A 19,228-nucleotide genomic window follows, 5' to 3' on the forward strand; every position below is an offset into this window, starting at 1 on the left:
AATTATATGTTAACTGGAAAAGATTAATTGTATGATACTGGAAAAGATTAATTATTTGTAGTGGAGAATAATAATTTTTTGATTTTTAATATGTTACTAGACAAATTTATTTGATGAAATAATCTTGGATATGGTTTGATTTTAAAATTTGTAATCTTTCTTATTATAAAACATTTTACTAACATATTTTTTTTATCTGGATACTAAATAAAAAATGAATGATATTAAAATTTTGAACAATTTGAACAATTTGGATGTTAAACTGAAAAATTAATTATTGATAGTGAAGAATAATAGATGATACTGGAAAGATTAATGATTGGTAGTGGAGAATTATAGATTTTGATTCTTAATATGTTATTAGTCATTTGATGAAATAATCTCGGATATGGTTTGATTTTTAAAAATTTGTGATCTTTCTTATTATATAACATTTACTAACATATTTTCTTTATCTGGATACTAAATATCAAATATATTAATTTTGATTTTGATAACTATAGATAATGTTATATTAGTATACTAAGTATTTTTTTAATTGTTAAAGAGACAAATGAATCAATCTTTAGAATTGTTATTACATTGATCTGGATAAGCAAAGGATAAATTAAAATTTTGGTATTCTAAGCTGTGGTTTGATTTATTTATTTTATTTGTTCATTTTTTTTTTATTAAAAGGTATTTCACTAATTTGGATAAATGTAAAATATTATTGTTAATTATTTGGATAAATATGGAAAGTGTGAAGATTGTGATTTATTGGAAGAATCAATGGATTAATAGATTTCAAGTGATAAATATATGGAAAAACAATGGATGATTAATATTATAAAATTATATTTGGCTTGATAAATATAAAGATCAATTATGACCGAGTTATTTTGGACCTAACAAATGAATTTTATCGAATTAGATTATTTATGTAGAATTCAAAAATATCCTAGGATATGGTTTGATTTTATTTGTTTGTTTGTTTGTCATTATTGTAATATTCTATTAACATGATTTTATTGCTGGATGAATGAATAAATATTTGGTATGTGGATTGTTTGATCATTAATTTACTTAAACGTATTGCCGGACAAAATTATTGGATAAGGTAAAAGATATTTGGTAACTTATTTCTTATTCTGGAGGTAGTATAATTTATTGATAAAATGGATTATATTTAACAAATGAAAAATAGCTGCCAATTGCAAAGAGCTCTGAATCTATTGAATGATGAAACAAATTGACGATCAAGCGAATAATGCGAATATTGTGAATATGAATATATGGTAAGTATCTCTGAAAGCTTCGAATAAGTAATATATAAATGAAATCAGATTGATTCATTTAACATGTTTTATATTAGCCAAAAGTAACGGAATAATATAAAATCAGAATAACTCAATAATTTGAAGATAAATAATAATTATCGCTACCACCACTGTTGGCCAGTTAACAAAATAATATGCAAAATCATCAATAAATTAACGAACTAAGGACTAAAGCTCTCTCAGATTTAAATTTTTACACGTTTATTTTCCTTCTTTCTAGCATACCTTATAATTCATTACAACTGTTCTAAAGTATAAGTTATTAACAAATATTTCAGAATTTTTTCGCCACATGGACTTGAATTAAATTAATGATATATTGATTTATAAAACAAAAATATTTACCCTTGACTTTAATTTAATTATCTATCGAAACTAGTTATTCAATGCATTATCAGTCGTATCTTGCCCAGCTAATTTTTTAAACCATGTAGATGCTTTAATTTCATCTTTTTCAATACCTATTCCGTATTGATAACATTGCCCCAAATTATATTGTGCTTGTGTACTTCCATTTTTTGCTGCTTTTTGATACCAATAAAATGCCTTTTTGAAATCTTTTTCTACGCCTATACCATTTTCATAAAATATGCCTAATCTACATTGCGCTTCGCTAAATTCTTGTTCAGCTGATTTTTTATGCCACTCAAATGCTTTAATATCGTCTTTTTCAATGCCATTTCCATTTCGATAACATCGTCCTAAATTATGTTGTGCAAATTTATTTCCATTTTCTGCTGCTTTCTGATACCAATAAATTGCTTCCTTTAAATCTTTTTCTGTAACCATACCAGTTTCATAACATGTTCCTAAACTATTTTGTGCTTCACTACATTCTTGTTCAGCTGATTTTTTATACAATTCAAATGCTTTAATATTGTCTTTTTCAATGCCCTTTCCATGTCGATAACATCGTCCTAAATTATGTTGTGCAGATTTATTTCCATTTTCTGCTGCTTTTTGATACCAATAAAATGCTTTTTTAAAATCTTTTTCCACGCCTTTACCAACTTCATAAAAAATTCCTAAGTTATTTTGTGCATCACTATATTCTTGTTCAGCCGACTTTTTATACCACTCAAATGCTTTAATATCGTCTTTTTCAATACCATTTCCATATTGATAACATTGTCCTAACTTATGTTGTGCAGATTTATTTCCATTTTCAGCTGCTTTTTGATACCAATAAACTGCTTTTATTAAGTCTTTATCTTGCTCGGCTGATTTTTTAAACCGTTCAAATTCTTTAATTTTATTTTTTTCAATATCATTATTATTTAAACTAAGTTGTTCAATTTCATTTTCATTTTCTGTTGATTTTTGATGCTGATCGATTGCTTTTTCTAAATCCTTTTCCGCACTTCTAACATTTTCAGGTTCACTTTGTACTTTTTTAGCCGATTTTTTATACAATTTAAATGTTTTGCTTTCATTATTACCAATACCATCTCCATATTTATCTAAATTACATTGTGCGTCTTTATTTTCGCTTTTTGCTGATTCTTTATACCAATAAATTGCTTTTTCTAAATCTTTTTCTATGCCTATACCATTTTCATAACAAATTCCTAAATTATTTTGTGCAACATCACTTCCATTTTCTGCCGATTTTTGATACCAATAAAATGCTTTATTTAAGTCTTTTTCTACGCCTATACCATTTTCATAACAAATTCCTAAACTATTTTGTGCATCACTATATTTTAATTCAGCTGATTTTTTATACCATTCAAACGCCTTACTTGCATTTTTTTCAACACCTTCACCATATTGATAACTTAGGCCTAAATTATATTGTGCAAACATATTTCCATTTTCTGCTGCCTTTTGATACCAATAAAATGCTTCTTTTGAATCTTTTTCTACGCCTATACCATTTTTAAAAAATATCCCTAAACTATATTGTGCATCACTATATTCTTGTTCAGCCGAATTTATATACCACTCAAATGCTTTAATTTCATCTTTTTCAATACCATTCCCATATTCATAACATTGTCCTAAATTATATTGTGCAAATTTATTTCCATTCTCCGCTGACTTTTGATACCAATAAAATGCTTCTTTTAAATCTTTTTCTATACCGATACCATTATTATAACAGTATCCAAGCTTATTTTGTGCATCATTATGTTCTTGTTCAGCTGATTTTTTATACCACTCAAATGCTTTAATTTCATCCTTTTCAATATTATTTCCATATTGATAACATGTACCTAAATTATATTGAGCGATTCTATCTCCATTTTCTGCTGCCATTTCATACCAATTGATTTTTTGTACTAATCCACTTGAATCTGTACTTTTATTATTTAATTCTTTTAATAAATTACTTTTTTCCCTAGTTTCACTAGTATATAATTTATGATTTTCTTGTAAAGAAATTAATTTAAGGGAAGAAAAAAGTTCATGTATATTTGGACGTTCATTTGGTTCATATTTCCAACATTCTAATTTAAATATATAATTAGAATAATTTAAAATTAATTTCTGCCTAAAAAAAAGTTTACCAATATGTTATAATAAATATTATCAATACAACTTACTCGCGTATAAGTCACTATATACGATAGGCGTACCAACAACAATTTCTTCTCTTTTTCCTCCTTGTATAGCTAAGATTAAACTTACGTCATGTTCCAAATTTTCAAATGGTTGACGACCACTTGAAATTTGCCACATAATAACTCCAATACTATATATATCGGATTTTTCATTTAATCTATAATCATTATTAAAAGTTTTCGGATCTATATAAGGTAGTACACCGAATATATTTGATCTACTACCTGATGCTTCAGCAATTTTTTTTGATAAGCCGAAGTCTGCCAACTTAATACTTTTCTGATGTACAAGTACATTATTTGGATGCTATATATATACAGTAATATTAATGAATTAATTTTGTTTAAATAAATTAGATAAATTAATAATTAATAAAGTTAATAAATTACCAAATCACGATGAATGATATCACGTTCATGTAAACATAATATAGCATCTGTTAATTGTAATGCTAAACAAAATTTATCTTTCCATTCAAGTTCATTAAAATTTTCGTTTAGATATGTTTTTAATGTAGCATTATCAGCATATTCCAAAACTAAAGCATAATTTTCTAAATAAAAAAAATATTTTTTGTTAAAATATTTTATTGTTATAAATTTAATTAATAATTAATTTTATTCTTACCAGTTTCCGTTTTTGTGATTCCATAAAATTTTATTATGTTCGCATTAAAATGAACATCCCGATGTAATTTTAACTGCAATTATAATAAAGTAAAACAAAATTAAAAAGTTAATTTATTAATATAATTTTAAATTATTTAACTAAGGAGTAAACCTTAAAAAAAAAATAATAATAATTTTAAATTCAAAATACCTCATTGACAATTTCTTTAAGAGTCGGATTTGAATTATTAAAAGATTTTAAAACTAAAATTGTATCAGTATTTTTCCAATTAGCACGAGAGACACTTCCAAATGAACCATTTCCTATTTGTTTAATATTTTTGAATTCTGAATATTCATAATAACTTAAATATTCATTTGCAATTGATTTTTCTAACCAATCGATGTAATAATTTGAATCTTTAACTTCTTTATTTGACATTTTATCTTTCTTTTTTTTTGTCAAAGAAGAAGATAAGAATATTATTAAAAAAACAATAACGTTACTATTTAGTCTATTTATGTATTACAAATTAAATCATTTATTTGCTTTGTCATACACATTTGGACGTTATCACTTTCGCCGATCAGGAACAGAATTTCATGCGCCAATAACTCGTGTCGCCACATAACCGTGCATAACTCAGACGTAAATATTTATTACTAAGCGCACATTTTCAAGCCATTTCCGCCATTTTCTTTCACAGAGGTGGCTTTTATAATTATGCTTCGACTAGTACTCAATAATCGGACAGAAGTAGCTATCGGATGAAATTAATTTATTATGAGTATATATATTATAGTATATGAAATTTCAGTTTTTACTTTTATGTTAATTTTTGTTAATAAGGAAAAATATCTTATTCAAATACTTTGGCTCAAACAAAATTTAGAAAATTTTAAAATCATTTTTCTATTTATAATCTGACACTTTTGCGTTATTAGTGTTAGTTATATTAAGTATTTACATAGTTTAATATTATTTATGTTGCAGCAATCACTAAATAATACGGGAGGTTGATATAGTTTCTAACGGAAAATTTTATATACTAAAGGTTGTTTTCATATTCCACGGGACGCTCGGCAAATTTCGTTTCCGAATACGCCGAGTACGTCGGTAATTGATGCAAACTAAAATAAATCAGCTGATGATGCACATCAATAGAATCATATATTGGGATTGCTGCTGCGATTGGATTAAAGCGTCAATTATAATCTAAACATCATTTACATCATTTTTTTTTAAAAAACAGTGAATATCTCTTTTTTATTAATCCAAATTTATACAATATACAAAATACGTAATAAACTAGAAATACCTAGACCTTATATGTAATTGGACAAACCTAACCCTATATTAAGTGCACCAACACTAAAGAATTCTAGTACCTATACGTACGCAAAAGGGCCAATAAAAGGATTTCTAATATAAATTATAATAAATAAATAAATAAATAAATTTATACACCATAGTAGTCACACAGACTAATTAGTCAAAACTATGTTAGCGATACGGCATTGATAATTTATTACATTATGTAAAATTATAAGTTTAATTAAATAGAATACATCATACTAAATGATGATTTCACAAAAAGACTGAAGGACGAGAATCGCAAACAAGTTGGTGAGAAAAGACCGATTTTGGGGTCACCATCACCGCGAAAGACGAACGAATCTGAAGAAAAAAGAAGGTGAGAAGACAAGGATATGGTAACTGGCATCTTACAATCGAAGTCACGTGATTTCACGTTAAAAAATATTCCGATAACAAATGAGAGAAAAAGATGCAAGTAACGGTTAAAAGAAATTATGAAATTAATAAGGAACTAAATGTGGAAAAGAGGTCGACCTATGCATTAGTTAGCATTGTAGTCCATTACTAGATTAGCGAGAGCTTCTCTTGATTTAGTTTCTTAATTTAGTTTAATTTTCTTTATTTGTTAGTTTAGTTAGGTCCACTTGAGTTTAGGTTTATACGGGTTTGTTTATTTTTTTATTTATTTATTTCTTTTTTATTTTATTGTATTAGGATAGATTGGACTCTGTTATAGATTCGTTTCGTGTTGCACGAACGGGTCTAGGTATTTCGAAATTGGATTTCTATCCTAAATAAAGAAATGCGTTACAATTTTATTTAAAAAAAAAAATAAAGTTTAATTAAATAATATTGCGTTTGTTTTTCAACTTCCTTTTCAGTTGGAGACCGTTCTTAAGGACTATCCCCAAACAACTAATGCGGGCCAAGGTTGCTTATTTTGTTTTAAGCTATTTTGCTGTGAAAACTTGAAGACAAATTGATAATTCAATAATGCGACGAAACATTTTTAGTTATGTCAATTATTTTAATAGACAAAATGCCAAAAAAAAAGCACAATCACGTTAGGTGTCCAGGGGTTGTCGTGATGACCCAAAAATCGCGCGTGATTTTCACGATTTTTCGCAAATTCGCGATTGGCCGAAATTAACTAAAGCCGTAAGGCGCCATAATTTTAGCCGGAATTATTTTGGCCAGAATTTCAGCAAAATCATAATCACATGGTTATCCATCCATCCAATCAGCGTGGAAATCGTGAAATTTTATCAAAAAATCGCGGCCACCCCAAATCGCAAAAAATTAGCTCCAGGACACCCTAAATCACGTGAAGCAAACGTTGTAATTCTTCAGATTTAATAGAACTTAGGGGCAAAAAGCGTCAAAAGCGAGTTTAACTCATGAAAATCTAGAATAGTAATAGTGAGCGAGAAAAAAAAGTGAACATGTTATTTGAAAATTTATTTAGAAAATAATCTCTGAGTTTTGCTAACTTGCCTCTGGGTTAAATAACCTGGGTTAAATCACCCAAAATTTATATTTTACATCAATATTTTTTTTTTAAAAAAAAAAATTATTTGTGTTATTATTCATTTCAATTTATATAGATTTTATTTATTTGGATATTATAGAGTATAATGACCAATTTTTCTTATATTTTTGATAATGTCTCTCGTTTTTTATTGTAATCATAATTTACATTTTTTTATTTGAAAGTTTGGGCAAAATTATATAATTATATAAATTTTACTAGTAGGTTAAATCACCAGGTTAAATCACCCTGTAAAATTAGTCTTATACATAATTTTAATTTAAAAAATTTTAAATTTAATACATTAAAAAAATTTAAGATTTACTAAAATAAATGGTTTGAAAATTTATTAAATAATTTTTTAAATTTTAATACGTTAAAAAAATTTGATCGACATCTGCATAACATGAAAAAATTAGTTTGTGCGACACCTGCGACACCCTAACACCGTAGCCAGAAGCCAGTGATACACTGGTATGTTATTAATTTTCCAACTTTTTTTCGTTATATAATATTAATGTCCATTTAATCCTTATTTTAGTGTGTAACGTTACCATTTTTAGTCACTTGATCGAACTAATAAATGTTTTGATACTTTAGATCCGGATATTTCCGATCTTCGTGATCTTATCCACATCGAATCATTTTAAAATAATATTTTATTGAAAAATCAATTACATTACATACGTAAGAAAATTACAATTTATATAAAATTCAGATTTTGCGATTTTGCCGAAAAAAGAAATAAGCCTGCATAATTAAAATTCAGATTTTATAGAAAAAAAGAAACTTGCGTATTTAAAAATTCAGATTTTTGCCGAAATAAGAAATAGTAGATTTATCGTATTTAAAAATTAGAAGTTTAGATTTTGTAGGAAAAAAAAAATTTTTTGTTACGTTTAAGTTAAAAAGTATTATAACCAATTCGATAGTTACTATTAAAAAAGAATGTTCGTGAAATATGAAAATGTTACATAATTAAAAAAATAAATGCAAAAAAAAAAATGCAAGAAAAAAATGATTTAAAATATAACATAATAAATGTATCAAAATATCCAAATTGATTAACCTCCAATTTAATTATTAATCCTTAAACTTATTTGATTACATAGATCGATATATATTATTCTATTATTTCTGGTCGTAGAATTCCATAACTCTCTTATAATCTTATCAATAACGCACTGTTTATATGTCTGTTGCGCTTGTTTTTTGATAAAAAAATTCAATAGCACGGGATACTTTATGTGAACTTTTCTGCGAGACGGTTTTCGTTTAAATAACTTGACAATATTTTCAAAGTCGTTAATAGGAGGCGGAAAAATTTGAATTCTAGTAACTTCTTGACGTAGCATTTCAAGTTCCCGACTGATAGTCATATTATTCATTTTTTTTTATTTTTTATTTTTCAATTTTGGATTTTTTTTTGTAATTTTATTTTATGAACGAACCAAAAGGTTATAAGAGGCTTAAGAAAATTTTTTGACAATTTTATAAAGATTTTTTGCCATTTTATAAAGATTTTTTATCTGTTATGATAATAATTTACTAATTTACACAAATAAAACGTGAGCATGATGATATCACTTTAAAGGAAATATAAGTGGTTCCTTTAACAACGGAGTTAAGACTTGTGATTTAAATTAAATATCAAGCTAAAATACCCGAAATGCGCAATAAGGCGACATTTTACATTCCGGATTTTACCGATTAAGCAACAATCACTTGACGCATGTGCCATTGAAATGATATACACTATTTAAATAAGTTTTTGTATATTGTTTTTATGATTATTTGTTTATAGAATTATAGAATTATTTTCCATTTGCTATAGATAACAAGTTTACATATCGGTTGACTTTCTCTCAAAATATTGATTAGTTCTCTGCTTTGGTTGAAAGCCGTGTGACAAACTTGGTTTTTTTTTTATGATGTAAGAATCCTAGTCAAATAAAAATCATGCATAATATTTGATATGTTTGACATGTTTAGCACAAATATTTATGTCTTGTGATGTCCTGTGATGTCACTCAAGGGAAAAAAATTTTTTTTTAGTATGACGTTTGATTATTTTTTCTTTTTTTTTGTGAAACCCGATTTTCGAAAGAAAACTCTGAGGCACTAAAATAAGCAATGAGAGAACGAATTTTATTTATAGAATACAGACGAATACTAATGTAATACTAGTACCCCCTGATCTACTAAATACTCTGATTATAACTAATAACCTATTGTGGCTTATTACGGTATTTATTTATTTCATGTTCCCTTTTTTTTACAAAATCAATTCGATAAAATTAACTTTAATCGCTTATATTTGTGCAGTTTATTATTTATATTATAATAATTGTCGTTCAGGTATATATGATCATAACATACTAATATTTATAAGTGTATATATAATAAAATTCGTATGAAATTCATTTTATTCACATTAAATGTAATATTACAATTCTGAAAAACATTTCCATGGAGAATTTTTTAATGGTCTCATTTAAATGTTATGATCAGTTCCAAACAATAATATATAATTATCTTATTATTCATCGACTTACGGCTTACGCCGGTTACCTAAATATCGGGCCATGGCTAAATGCTGATCCGTTACATCCAATTATTTTCATTTCTGTGACATGGACGATAAATAAAAAAAAAATTAAATATTTTTTTTTAAAAAAAAGTAATTTAAATATTTTAATCGTAAATATATCATATAGTAATTTTAAAAGATTTTCTTTAACCACTTTATTCCAACTTCTTTACGTAGTCGGATATCGACCTTCTCTATTTCTCTATCCGATAACTACTATTAATTCTAGGAAATGGATACTTTAGTTAATTTTAATTTTAATATTTCTATTCCATGATTAGTAAATAAATGAAACTAAATTGAATAAATGTCGAAAAGATGTAAGAATTCGGAGTATATTGTAAGTAGTATTTACTTATTGTGTAAACTTATATTGTGTAAGTTGTAGTGCAAATAATATTATTTAAATAACAAGGGTATACTGTAGTTTTGTTATTTGCTATTTATTATTTCCATTATTATTATTCATTTATTTACTTTTGATTAAACAAAGCAATATATATAAATAAATAATTAGATAACGTCATCTGATTTGTTAGTTGTATTGAGCAAAAAAAACAAATTTCGATTTTCGTATCACTTAATCCTTATTTGGTAAGAAAAAAATTTGAATACTACAAATATTACAATTACCACAATACCACAAAGTTCACAACAACTAAAATTTATGATTTATAGTACAAAAATTTTGCTTTGATTACACGACAATTTATTTTGGTTACTTAAGGTATGATCGGATTTACAGATTAACCTTACTTTTTTCGTCGACCAATATAAGCCTTTTATTTTAAATTTTTATATATATATTAAAATTTTCTTAAAAAATATTTCAAATTTTCTATTTTTAATATTGTGTCAAATGTATGTGTGTTCAATGAGAATATGAATCAAAACATTAATTTTTTATTGGTTCGAAACTTTTTTCTAAATATATTTAATGTATTTGATTATTTGATTATACATTTTTACCTTTTTAACCTTATTCAATGACGAAAAAAATGTTTAGATCAAATAGATAAAAAAAAATGTAGAATGTTTATATTTTATATATATATTATATATTTATATATTTATATATGATTTATATTGAACACATGAATATGATCACGAACAACTTTTTCCTTGACTATTACTCTATATTAGTAAATGAAATGTAAAACCTGTTATATATGTACATACATAATACATACATATGTATTTTTTATTTTTATTTTTTTTGATTGATAGATAAAATCGAGAGATTATCAATTCTTTGTTCAATTTGAAATATTAAAATATTTTCTATTATGTCAAGTGTTGGTTGTATGGTTGTTCTTTGTAATAAAACTTTAAAGAATTTAATAAAAACTTTTTAGCCACAATAATGGCTGAAAAACAATCCCATTTAAAGATTATCATTAATTTACCTTTTTTTTTTTACGTTACCCAAGCCGCAAAAATTACTTTCTTGATTCTCCTCGTATTACTTTCTTGACTTGATCAAAATATGCATGATTATGTATGACAAAAATGTTCTTTTCTTGACCTGCAAAAAACATTAACGCGTTGTTATTTTTCTTATTTTCATAATTTTTCAAGAGATATACACAAAGATTAAATTTTTTTATCATTAATGATTAAATGACAAAATAATTTATTTTTTTTATTTTAATATTTTAATATTTAGTTTTATGCTAGTATTTATTACCTAATTAATGTATTTCTCTTAAATGTAATCTTTTTATCAGCTATCTTTTGTAAATAAAATAAAATTATTTTAATTTTATCAATATTGTAGAAATAAAAAAGTATTGACCATGCTCGCAACTCGCAAAAGACAGATTGCACGCTATTTTTGTTAAATATAAATAAAAAATAAAATTTCTTTTTTGTTTATCACAATCGCGTTTCAGGTCAAGAAAGGAACATTTTTGTCATACATAATCATGCATATTTTGACTGGGTCAAGAAAGTAATGCGAGAAGGGTCAAGAAGGTAATTTTTGCACCCAAGCCAGTTACTTTAAATTATAATAAAAAAATTTTTTTTTTTTTATGTGTTTATTTAAAAATGTTGAAAATAATTGAAAAGGTGTAGTTGAAAGATGATGGTACCCTACCCTATGCAAATATGTAATTGTAGAAATTTACGATAACATATGATTAGTTACTCAATTATAAAAAAAATTCATATCGTCGACCTCTTGCGATAAAGAATTTGCGGAACTCATTAAAACATAACTTTTGATAACTTACGATATTCTATTGTAAAGAATTCGTAACGTCAGAACTCGACCAGGTGAATTAAACTTTAATTCGCAACGTCGACCATAACTTTCGATATCTTGCATTAACTACTATGACTTATTTTATCACAGAGTCGACCAAGTTATCCAGTTATAAGGAATTCGTAGCGTCGACCAGAAAAAAAAATAAAGGAATTCGTAAAAAGAGGCACCAGTAAAACCTTGTAAATTTGATGACTTGCGAATTGCGATATATGACTTATTCTATCGCAGAGCCGACTTCGTAAAAAGAGGCGGAACCGACCAGGTGAATTAAAAAACCTTATTACTTTTAATAACTTGCGATAACTTTCGTTAATTAATTCAATTATTCATTTATAAGAAATTCGTAAAAATGGGCGGAGCGGTTAAGAAAAGGTAGCGCAGACCAAAAAAATATTGAACCCTTTTGAAAAGCGCTCCAACAATTTTTATTTCAAAATATATACACCAAAGGTGATAAATCAATTAAAGATATTGGTATTACTGTATCTTGAATAATTTTATTTTATGCCCTCCAAGTATTATCCATGTTTCATTGTTTCAAGTATGTTCACGTTAAAGTATACCCACGCCCAATTTTATTCACACCCAAGTATATTCACACCAATGTTCACGCCATGTTCACGCAAAGTACGTTCACGTCAATGCCAATGATGAATGGTTTTACTAAAGTGATTACCCCTTTTTACACCGGCGTAGATCTTTTTTTCGATCTCATGGGCCAATTTACGAAAAATATTTTAATTTTAATAATAATAAAGAGAATATTTCTAATCGTAGTGTGCGTATGAGGTAATCGTAGCGTGCGTATGAGATAATTTAGTGTGCGCAAGAGATAATTTAAAGAAGTAATTTAACGTCCCCTATAAAAAATTCTGGAAAAAACTCCGATAAATGATCATTTTTCTAGTTTTCATTCCGAAGAAACTCAGACACGTAATCATTTTTCTGAAAAATTTTTTATAGAGCGTACATAAGAGATAATTCAAAGAAGTAATTTAACTTGCGTTAAGAAGTAATTTAGCCTGCGTAAGAGGGTAATTAGATGGAGTAGCGTTTATAATTTTTATAATTTAATTAGTTTAATTAATTTAATTCGCATTTTTTTAAAAAAAAAATAGGGATATTCAAAAAAAAGGATTATTTAAAAAAAAAACTGATGGAATATAATGGAATATAATGAATAAAGAAGTTAATTTTTAACGTACATAAAAGATAATTAGATGGTGTGTAGTGTGAAAAAATTATGTTAGCAAGATAAAATAAGTTAAACAGAAAATATAAAAATAGTAAAATAATAACAAAAATTTTATTTTGTTTAACATAAAATATTATTCGATTATACGTTATTTACTTTATTATTTTTAAAAAAGGTTATACATATTTTAAATGTTTTCTAGATATAGTATAATAATGAAGTTTTATAATTATGTAAACATTAAGGTAACGTAACAAAATTTTTAAAAAATGAAAAAATGAAAAAATGAAATCACGTGAATGTATCAGATGATTAAGTTTATTAACCGGTGTAACTGTTGATAAATTTAAAATATTTTTCAGGTTAGCTGCGAATTTATATATGCAAAATTATCGTCAATTGTTTTACCATAAACTTCAAAATTAGAGGTTGAAATCTGTCAATCAGATAATGTAAAGTATTACGATTAACCACCTAAAACTTTTGATCATAATTTTGGTGAGATTTATAGTATAATGCACGCCAATTGCTGCCAAATTCGAAATTTTTTAAATATAATATGTAATAAAATCAAATCGACACAATTTGCAATCAAAAAGTTTCTAAAACATCTTTTTTTTAGTATTAACCGATTAATTAATTGGTTAAACACTTTGGTTAACCGGTTTTTAACTAGTTAAGGTTTTTTTGGACGATTCCAATTTCTATTCAAAATACACATATGATTCATAATATGTAAAAATTTAATTGAGTAAATAAAAACATAGTTACATAGTGAAATCCATCCATGCTTTAAATCTGTTCTGAACCCAAATAATAACAGATAATTTTCTGGATGCATCATCCATCACGGATAAATCCAGATTAATTCGTCAGCAGGTCCGTCATTAAACATTGGTATATAGTAAGAGAACAATACTCATATTTATAGGTTAAAAAAAAATCGCAAATGTGGAATCGCGTAATTATCAATGCTGCCCAGTACTACCGATGCGCCTGGACTTTCGGATAGTATAATTTAATCCAATACGGATAATGGATAAATTTGTTTTCAATTACTAATATTATCAATTTGATGTCCATTTTTATTAAAAAAAAAACGTAAAATGAGAATATTATTGTGATTTTCAGTCCAAAATTATTAAAATTTATTGAAAAATTTATTGAAATTGAGGTATGAATGATGAGATCATCAAAACAAATGATCATTGATTTTTTTTTATTTTTCTTTTCACAACTGCGCAACTGCGCAACAGTGATTGACTCATTTTATATAAATACTCATGAGTGATTTTTTACTGATGAATTAATTTTTTACTAATAAGCCTGCTGATCTGGAAAAAAAAATCGGTATAATATCAAATAGAAATTTTTTTGTAGGTATCAGATTTTTTATTTAATTTTTAGTTATTAAATATTGAAACTTTTTCGGATCTAATATAAGGTATTAGTACTCTAAATACATTTGATCTACGACCTGATTATACATTTAGCCGGAATTTTCCGAAAATATAGCTGAATCCGAAAGGTTCGAAAATCGAAATTATTTGGTAATTCCGACCAAATTTGTGGTACCGGCCAGAATTATAAATCTCGTGACATCGGATAAAAGTGGCCAGATAATTTCGGCTTGGATTTCGACTTTCGGCAGAGTTTCAGTTGAATGACTGGCCGAGATCGAAACTTGAAATTATGCCGAAATTACTGAGGTTCGGCAACATGTATAGACCTGATGCTACGGCAATTTTTTTTTTTTTTGATAAGCAAGAAGTCTGTCAATTTAATATTTTTGCTAATGTACAAAGATACTATAAGTAAAAATTATTAAGTATTAATCTAATTTGGTTACAGTTCATTTCACCGAAACCCATTTCGCCGTAGCCATTTCGCCATAGTGATGTTTCATCGAAAGGACGTTTCGCCGAAAGTGTATTTTATCGAATTCATTTCACCGAATCATTCATTTCACCGAATTTCATTTTGCCAAATGGACATTTCGTAGCGATTAACAATTTTTATAAAAAATATTCATCACGCAATGAAAATAAAAATTAAATTAATTTTAGAGATTTTTTTTTCCAGGATATTATTTCTTCAAGTAACTAATATTAATTGTTAAGCAATAAATAAATAACTTTATTTCCTGAAAACATTTATTCACGAAAAAAATAAGTAAAAAAAAGATCAACATACTGTATATTATAAACAACGAAGTAAAATTTAATAAAAATCAGCTAACTCAAAATTTATCTAGAAATGATTTCTTTATATATTTATTATAAAAACAAATAAAATAACCAAATGGAATAAAGCGAAATGTCCATTCGACGAAATGTTCCATTCGATAAAATGGCTTCGGCGAAATGGAATTCAGAGAAATGGGGTTTCGGTGAAATGGACTTTGGCGAAAAGTTCAAATACCATTTAATTTAATTTATTTAAACAAAGTTAATTAATTCATTAAAAGTTAATATATTACCAAATCACGATGAATATAATACGTTCATATAAACATAATATAGCATCGTCAGCTATAACGCTAAACTTCTCGTTCAGGTTCATTAAAAATGATCGTTTAAATAAGTTTTTAATTTTTAATGTGTCCTCCATTAGTATATTCCAAAACTAAAGCATAACTAGTATTTTTTTCCTGAAATAAAAATTTGACATTTTTTTTTTTTAAAAAAAAAATATAATTATTTTAATAAATTACATATTATATCTTGTCGTTGTGATTCCATAGTATTTTATTATATTCGCATTAATATGAACATGCAATTATTAAGCAAACAAAGTAGAAGATTAAATTATAAATATAAATTACAAATTAATTTAATTAGGAGCACCTTAAAAAAAAATAAAAAAATTTAAATATCTGACAATTTAAGAATCAGATTTAAATTATTAGAATAAAATTATATCGGTATTTTTCCAATTAGCACGAACGACCTTATTTTCCAAAATGAACCATTTTCCTTTTTAAAATTATTATAAATATTCAGAATTCGATGTAATAATTGAAATGTTAACCTCCTTTTTTTTGTCAATATTTAAAAAACAATTGTTTTATTTACGTGTTACAATTAAATCATTTATTTGCTTTATTCATAGTACATACATTGATGGCATCACTTTCGCCGATCAGGATCATTATAAAGAATTCCATGCGACAATAATTTGTGTCACACTTCCTTTTACAGATGTGGCTTTTACAATCATATGTTTTGGTTCACATAATAGTGGTCTGATATTATTTTATTATAAAATTCAGTATCACAATTCGCAAATGTTTCTGTGTTAGTAATACTATAGTATATGAAATTTTAGTTTCTAGTAAACAAATTTTTTTTTCGATGTCAAATAATACTTTGGATCATCCTTTCCAAATAACAAATATGATTAGACATTTTTTGCGTTATATCCGAATATGTCGGTAATTGATACAAACATATGATTCATAATTAATAAATCGGCCGATGTTGATGCACAAGGGTTACCTACAAATTTAGATTAGATTTGTGATCAAAAATCCAATCTAATCCAAATCAAATTCGGAATATGTTGAAATATATTATTATTATAATTATTTTTCAGCGCCTCTAAGAAAATCAATTGGTTCTTTATTATGCAAAATTATATAATATGCAAATGTACAAAATATACAATAACAAAAAGATATTCTTGACTTGATAAACGCACAAACGCTAAAGAATTTTAGTACCTTTACGTATAATGATCTATAAAGGAGTTATCTTTGGTTTTTTTTAATTAGTAACACGCATTTCTTTATTAACAGTTAACGTAACGCATAATACAAAATTACACTTAAAAAAGAAAAAAAAACAAAGAAAATGCATAGATTGTATTAATTCTCTAACTTTCGTTAAAGTGTCGTGCATTTTTCTTTTTAGTGTAACGTTACCATTTTTTGTCACTTGATCGAGCCATACATTTTTGAATAAATTTTTATTTGTTTTATTTGTTTGTAAAATTTCTTACGCCGGGTAATTCCGTAACCTGGGGAAACATCGCAGTTAATGCATAATTATAATTTTCAAAAATATTAAAATATCACATTTTATTATAAAATTCAATCGTATCACTTTACAAAAGAAAATCACAAATTAAAAAAAGTTAGATTTTGCCGAATTTACATGTTTAAAAGTTCAGTTTTGTCGAAAAGGGGAGGAAAATTACGAAAATTACGTTTTAAATATTCAGATTTTGCCGAAAAAAAAAAAAAATATTAAAATAAAATAATATTATTATAACTAATTCGATAGTTATCAATGTTTGTCTATAAATGAAATAAAAAAGAGGAGAATTTATAAAAAAAAAATTGTTCATATAAGAAAATATTTTTATAATAAAATAATATTATATCATAGCATAGTTTTGTTTTCTTATCAAGTCCAAATTTTTCAACCTCCAATTCTACTATTAATCCTTGAATTTATTTGTTTACATAGTTCTTTATATATAATTTTATTGTTTGCAGTTGTAGAATTCCATAACTCTCTTACAACCTTATCTACAACGCACTTTTTGTATATCCTTTGAGCTTGCTTCTTGATAAAAAAATTTAATAGCGTGAGAGACATTATGTGAACTTTTCTGCGAGACGGCTTTGGTTTAAATGACTTAACAGTATCTTCAAAATCTTTAGGATTGTTTATAGGAGGCGGAAAAAGTTGCATTCCATTGGCAACTTCATGGTGTAACATTTGAACTTCTTGATTTAAAGACGACATTATTAATTTTTTTTTTTTTTTTTTTTTATAAAAAAGAGAGAATTATTTTTGTATTTTTTTTGTATTTTTATTTTTATGAACAATATGAATCATAAGGTTAAAGAGAAAGTGAAGTTCAAGAAAATTTCTACCCATTTTATAAAGATTTTTTGCAAAGTAAATTCGTTATGATATAATATACACAAAATAAAACACGGTGATAATAAGGCATGATGAATGTCACAAGCGTCAAGTGACTCACTTCAAAAAGTTAAACTCGGGGTTAAGTCTTGTGATTTAAATTAATCTTAACGAATTACGCAATAGAGTGGCGTTTATGTTCCGAACTTTACCGATTACATGTAGGTTGATTTTTTCTCTCATAATATTGATTATTTCGCTTCTCGGTTGAAAGTTGTGTAACAAAAGTTGTTTTACCTAAAAATTAACGTATTTAAGATTTAGATTTCTTATGCAACATAAAAACGTAGAATATTTTGACACCTTGGCATGTTTAGCCACCTGGTATAAATATTTATATCGTGTGATGTCACATAACCAAAAAATTTGTGATTATAAATCTTTATTTATTATTTCGATCAGATTTAGAAATTATTTTTTATTTTTTTTTTTATGAAATTTAACATGATAGGCTCATTTACAATGAGCGAACGAATTTATTTATTATTACTTTATATGGAACACTGATGTCCTCCTGATGTAAATACTCTGATTATAGCCCCTAGTGTCTAGAATGTGGCTAATTATTGATTTGTTTCATAATCTCTTATTTTTACGAACATCATCGAGATAATCCTATTTTTTTTTTTTACGAACATAATTGGAACAAAGAACCAATTCGATAAACTCGCTTATATTTATGCATTAGTTTATTCATTATAATAGTAATTGTTTTGGATTAATAATCATTATTCCTATTGTTCCGGCTTATTCCGGTTGATCCAAATACCAACTAATTTTGATTTCTGTGTGACAATTGTGTCATGTTCGAAAATTTTTTTTTTTTAAAAAAAAAGAAATTTTAGTATTTCATTTACAAATATATTCAAATAATAATTAATTTTCTAACGAATCTCGTTCCTTTA

The 19,228-nt window shown here is 25.9% G+C and overlaps 2 protein-coding genes across 2 annotated transcripts; both read right to left on the reverse strand.

Annotated features, from left to right (window-relative positions):
• Nucleotides 1-1,498: 1,498 nt before the first annotated feature.
• OCT59_026164 (uncharacterized protein) lies at nucleotides 1,499-4,934 on the reverse strand (the record flags this gene model as incomplete). The annotated part of the gene is made up of 5 exons (XM_066142991.1): nucleotides 1,499-3,769; nucleotides 3,866-4,190; nucleotides 4,274-4,437; nucleotides 4,512-4,584; nucleotides 4,704-4,934. 5 exons carry the CDS (start codon nucleotides 4,932-4,934, stop codon nucleotides 1,695-1,697), a joined length of 2,868 nt encoding a protein of 955 aa, XP_065992554.1. The 3' UTR covers nucleotides 1,499-1,694.
• A 12,440-nt stretch (nucleotides 4,935-17,374) lies between these two features.
• OCT59_026165 (uncharacterized protein) lies at nucleotides 17,375-18,970 on the reverse strand. The gene has a single exon (XM_066142992.1). It carries the CDS (start codon nucleotides 18,141-18,143, stop codon nucleotides 17,814-17,816), a length of 330 nt encoding a protein of 109 aa, XP_065992555.1. The 5' UTR covers nucleotides 18,144-18,970; the 3' UTR covers nucleotides 17,375-17,813.
• Nucleotides 18,971-19,228: the final 258 nt, after the last annotated feature.

Source organism: Rhizophagus irregularis, chromosome 6 (assembly GCF_026210795.1).
Source record: "Rhizophagus irregularis chromosome 6, complete sequence".
Lineage (NCBI taxonomy): Eukaryota > Fungi > Glomeromycota > Glomeromycetes > Glomerales > Glomeraceae > Rhizophagus > Rhizophagus irregularis.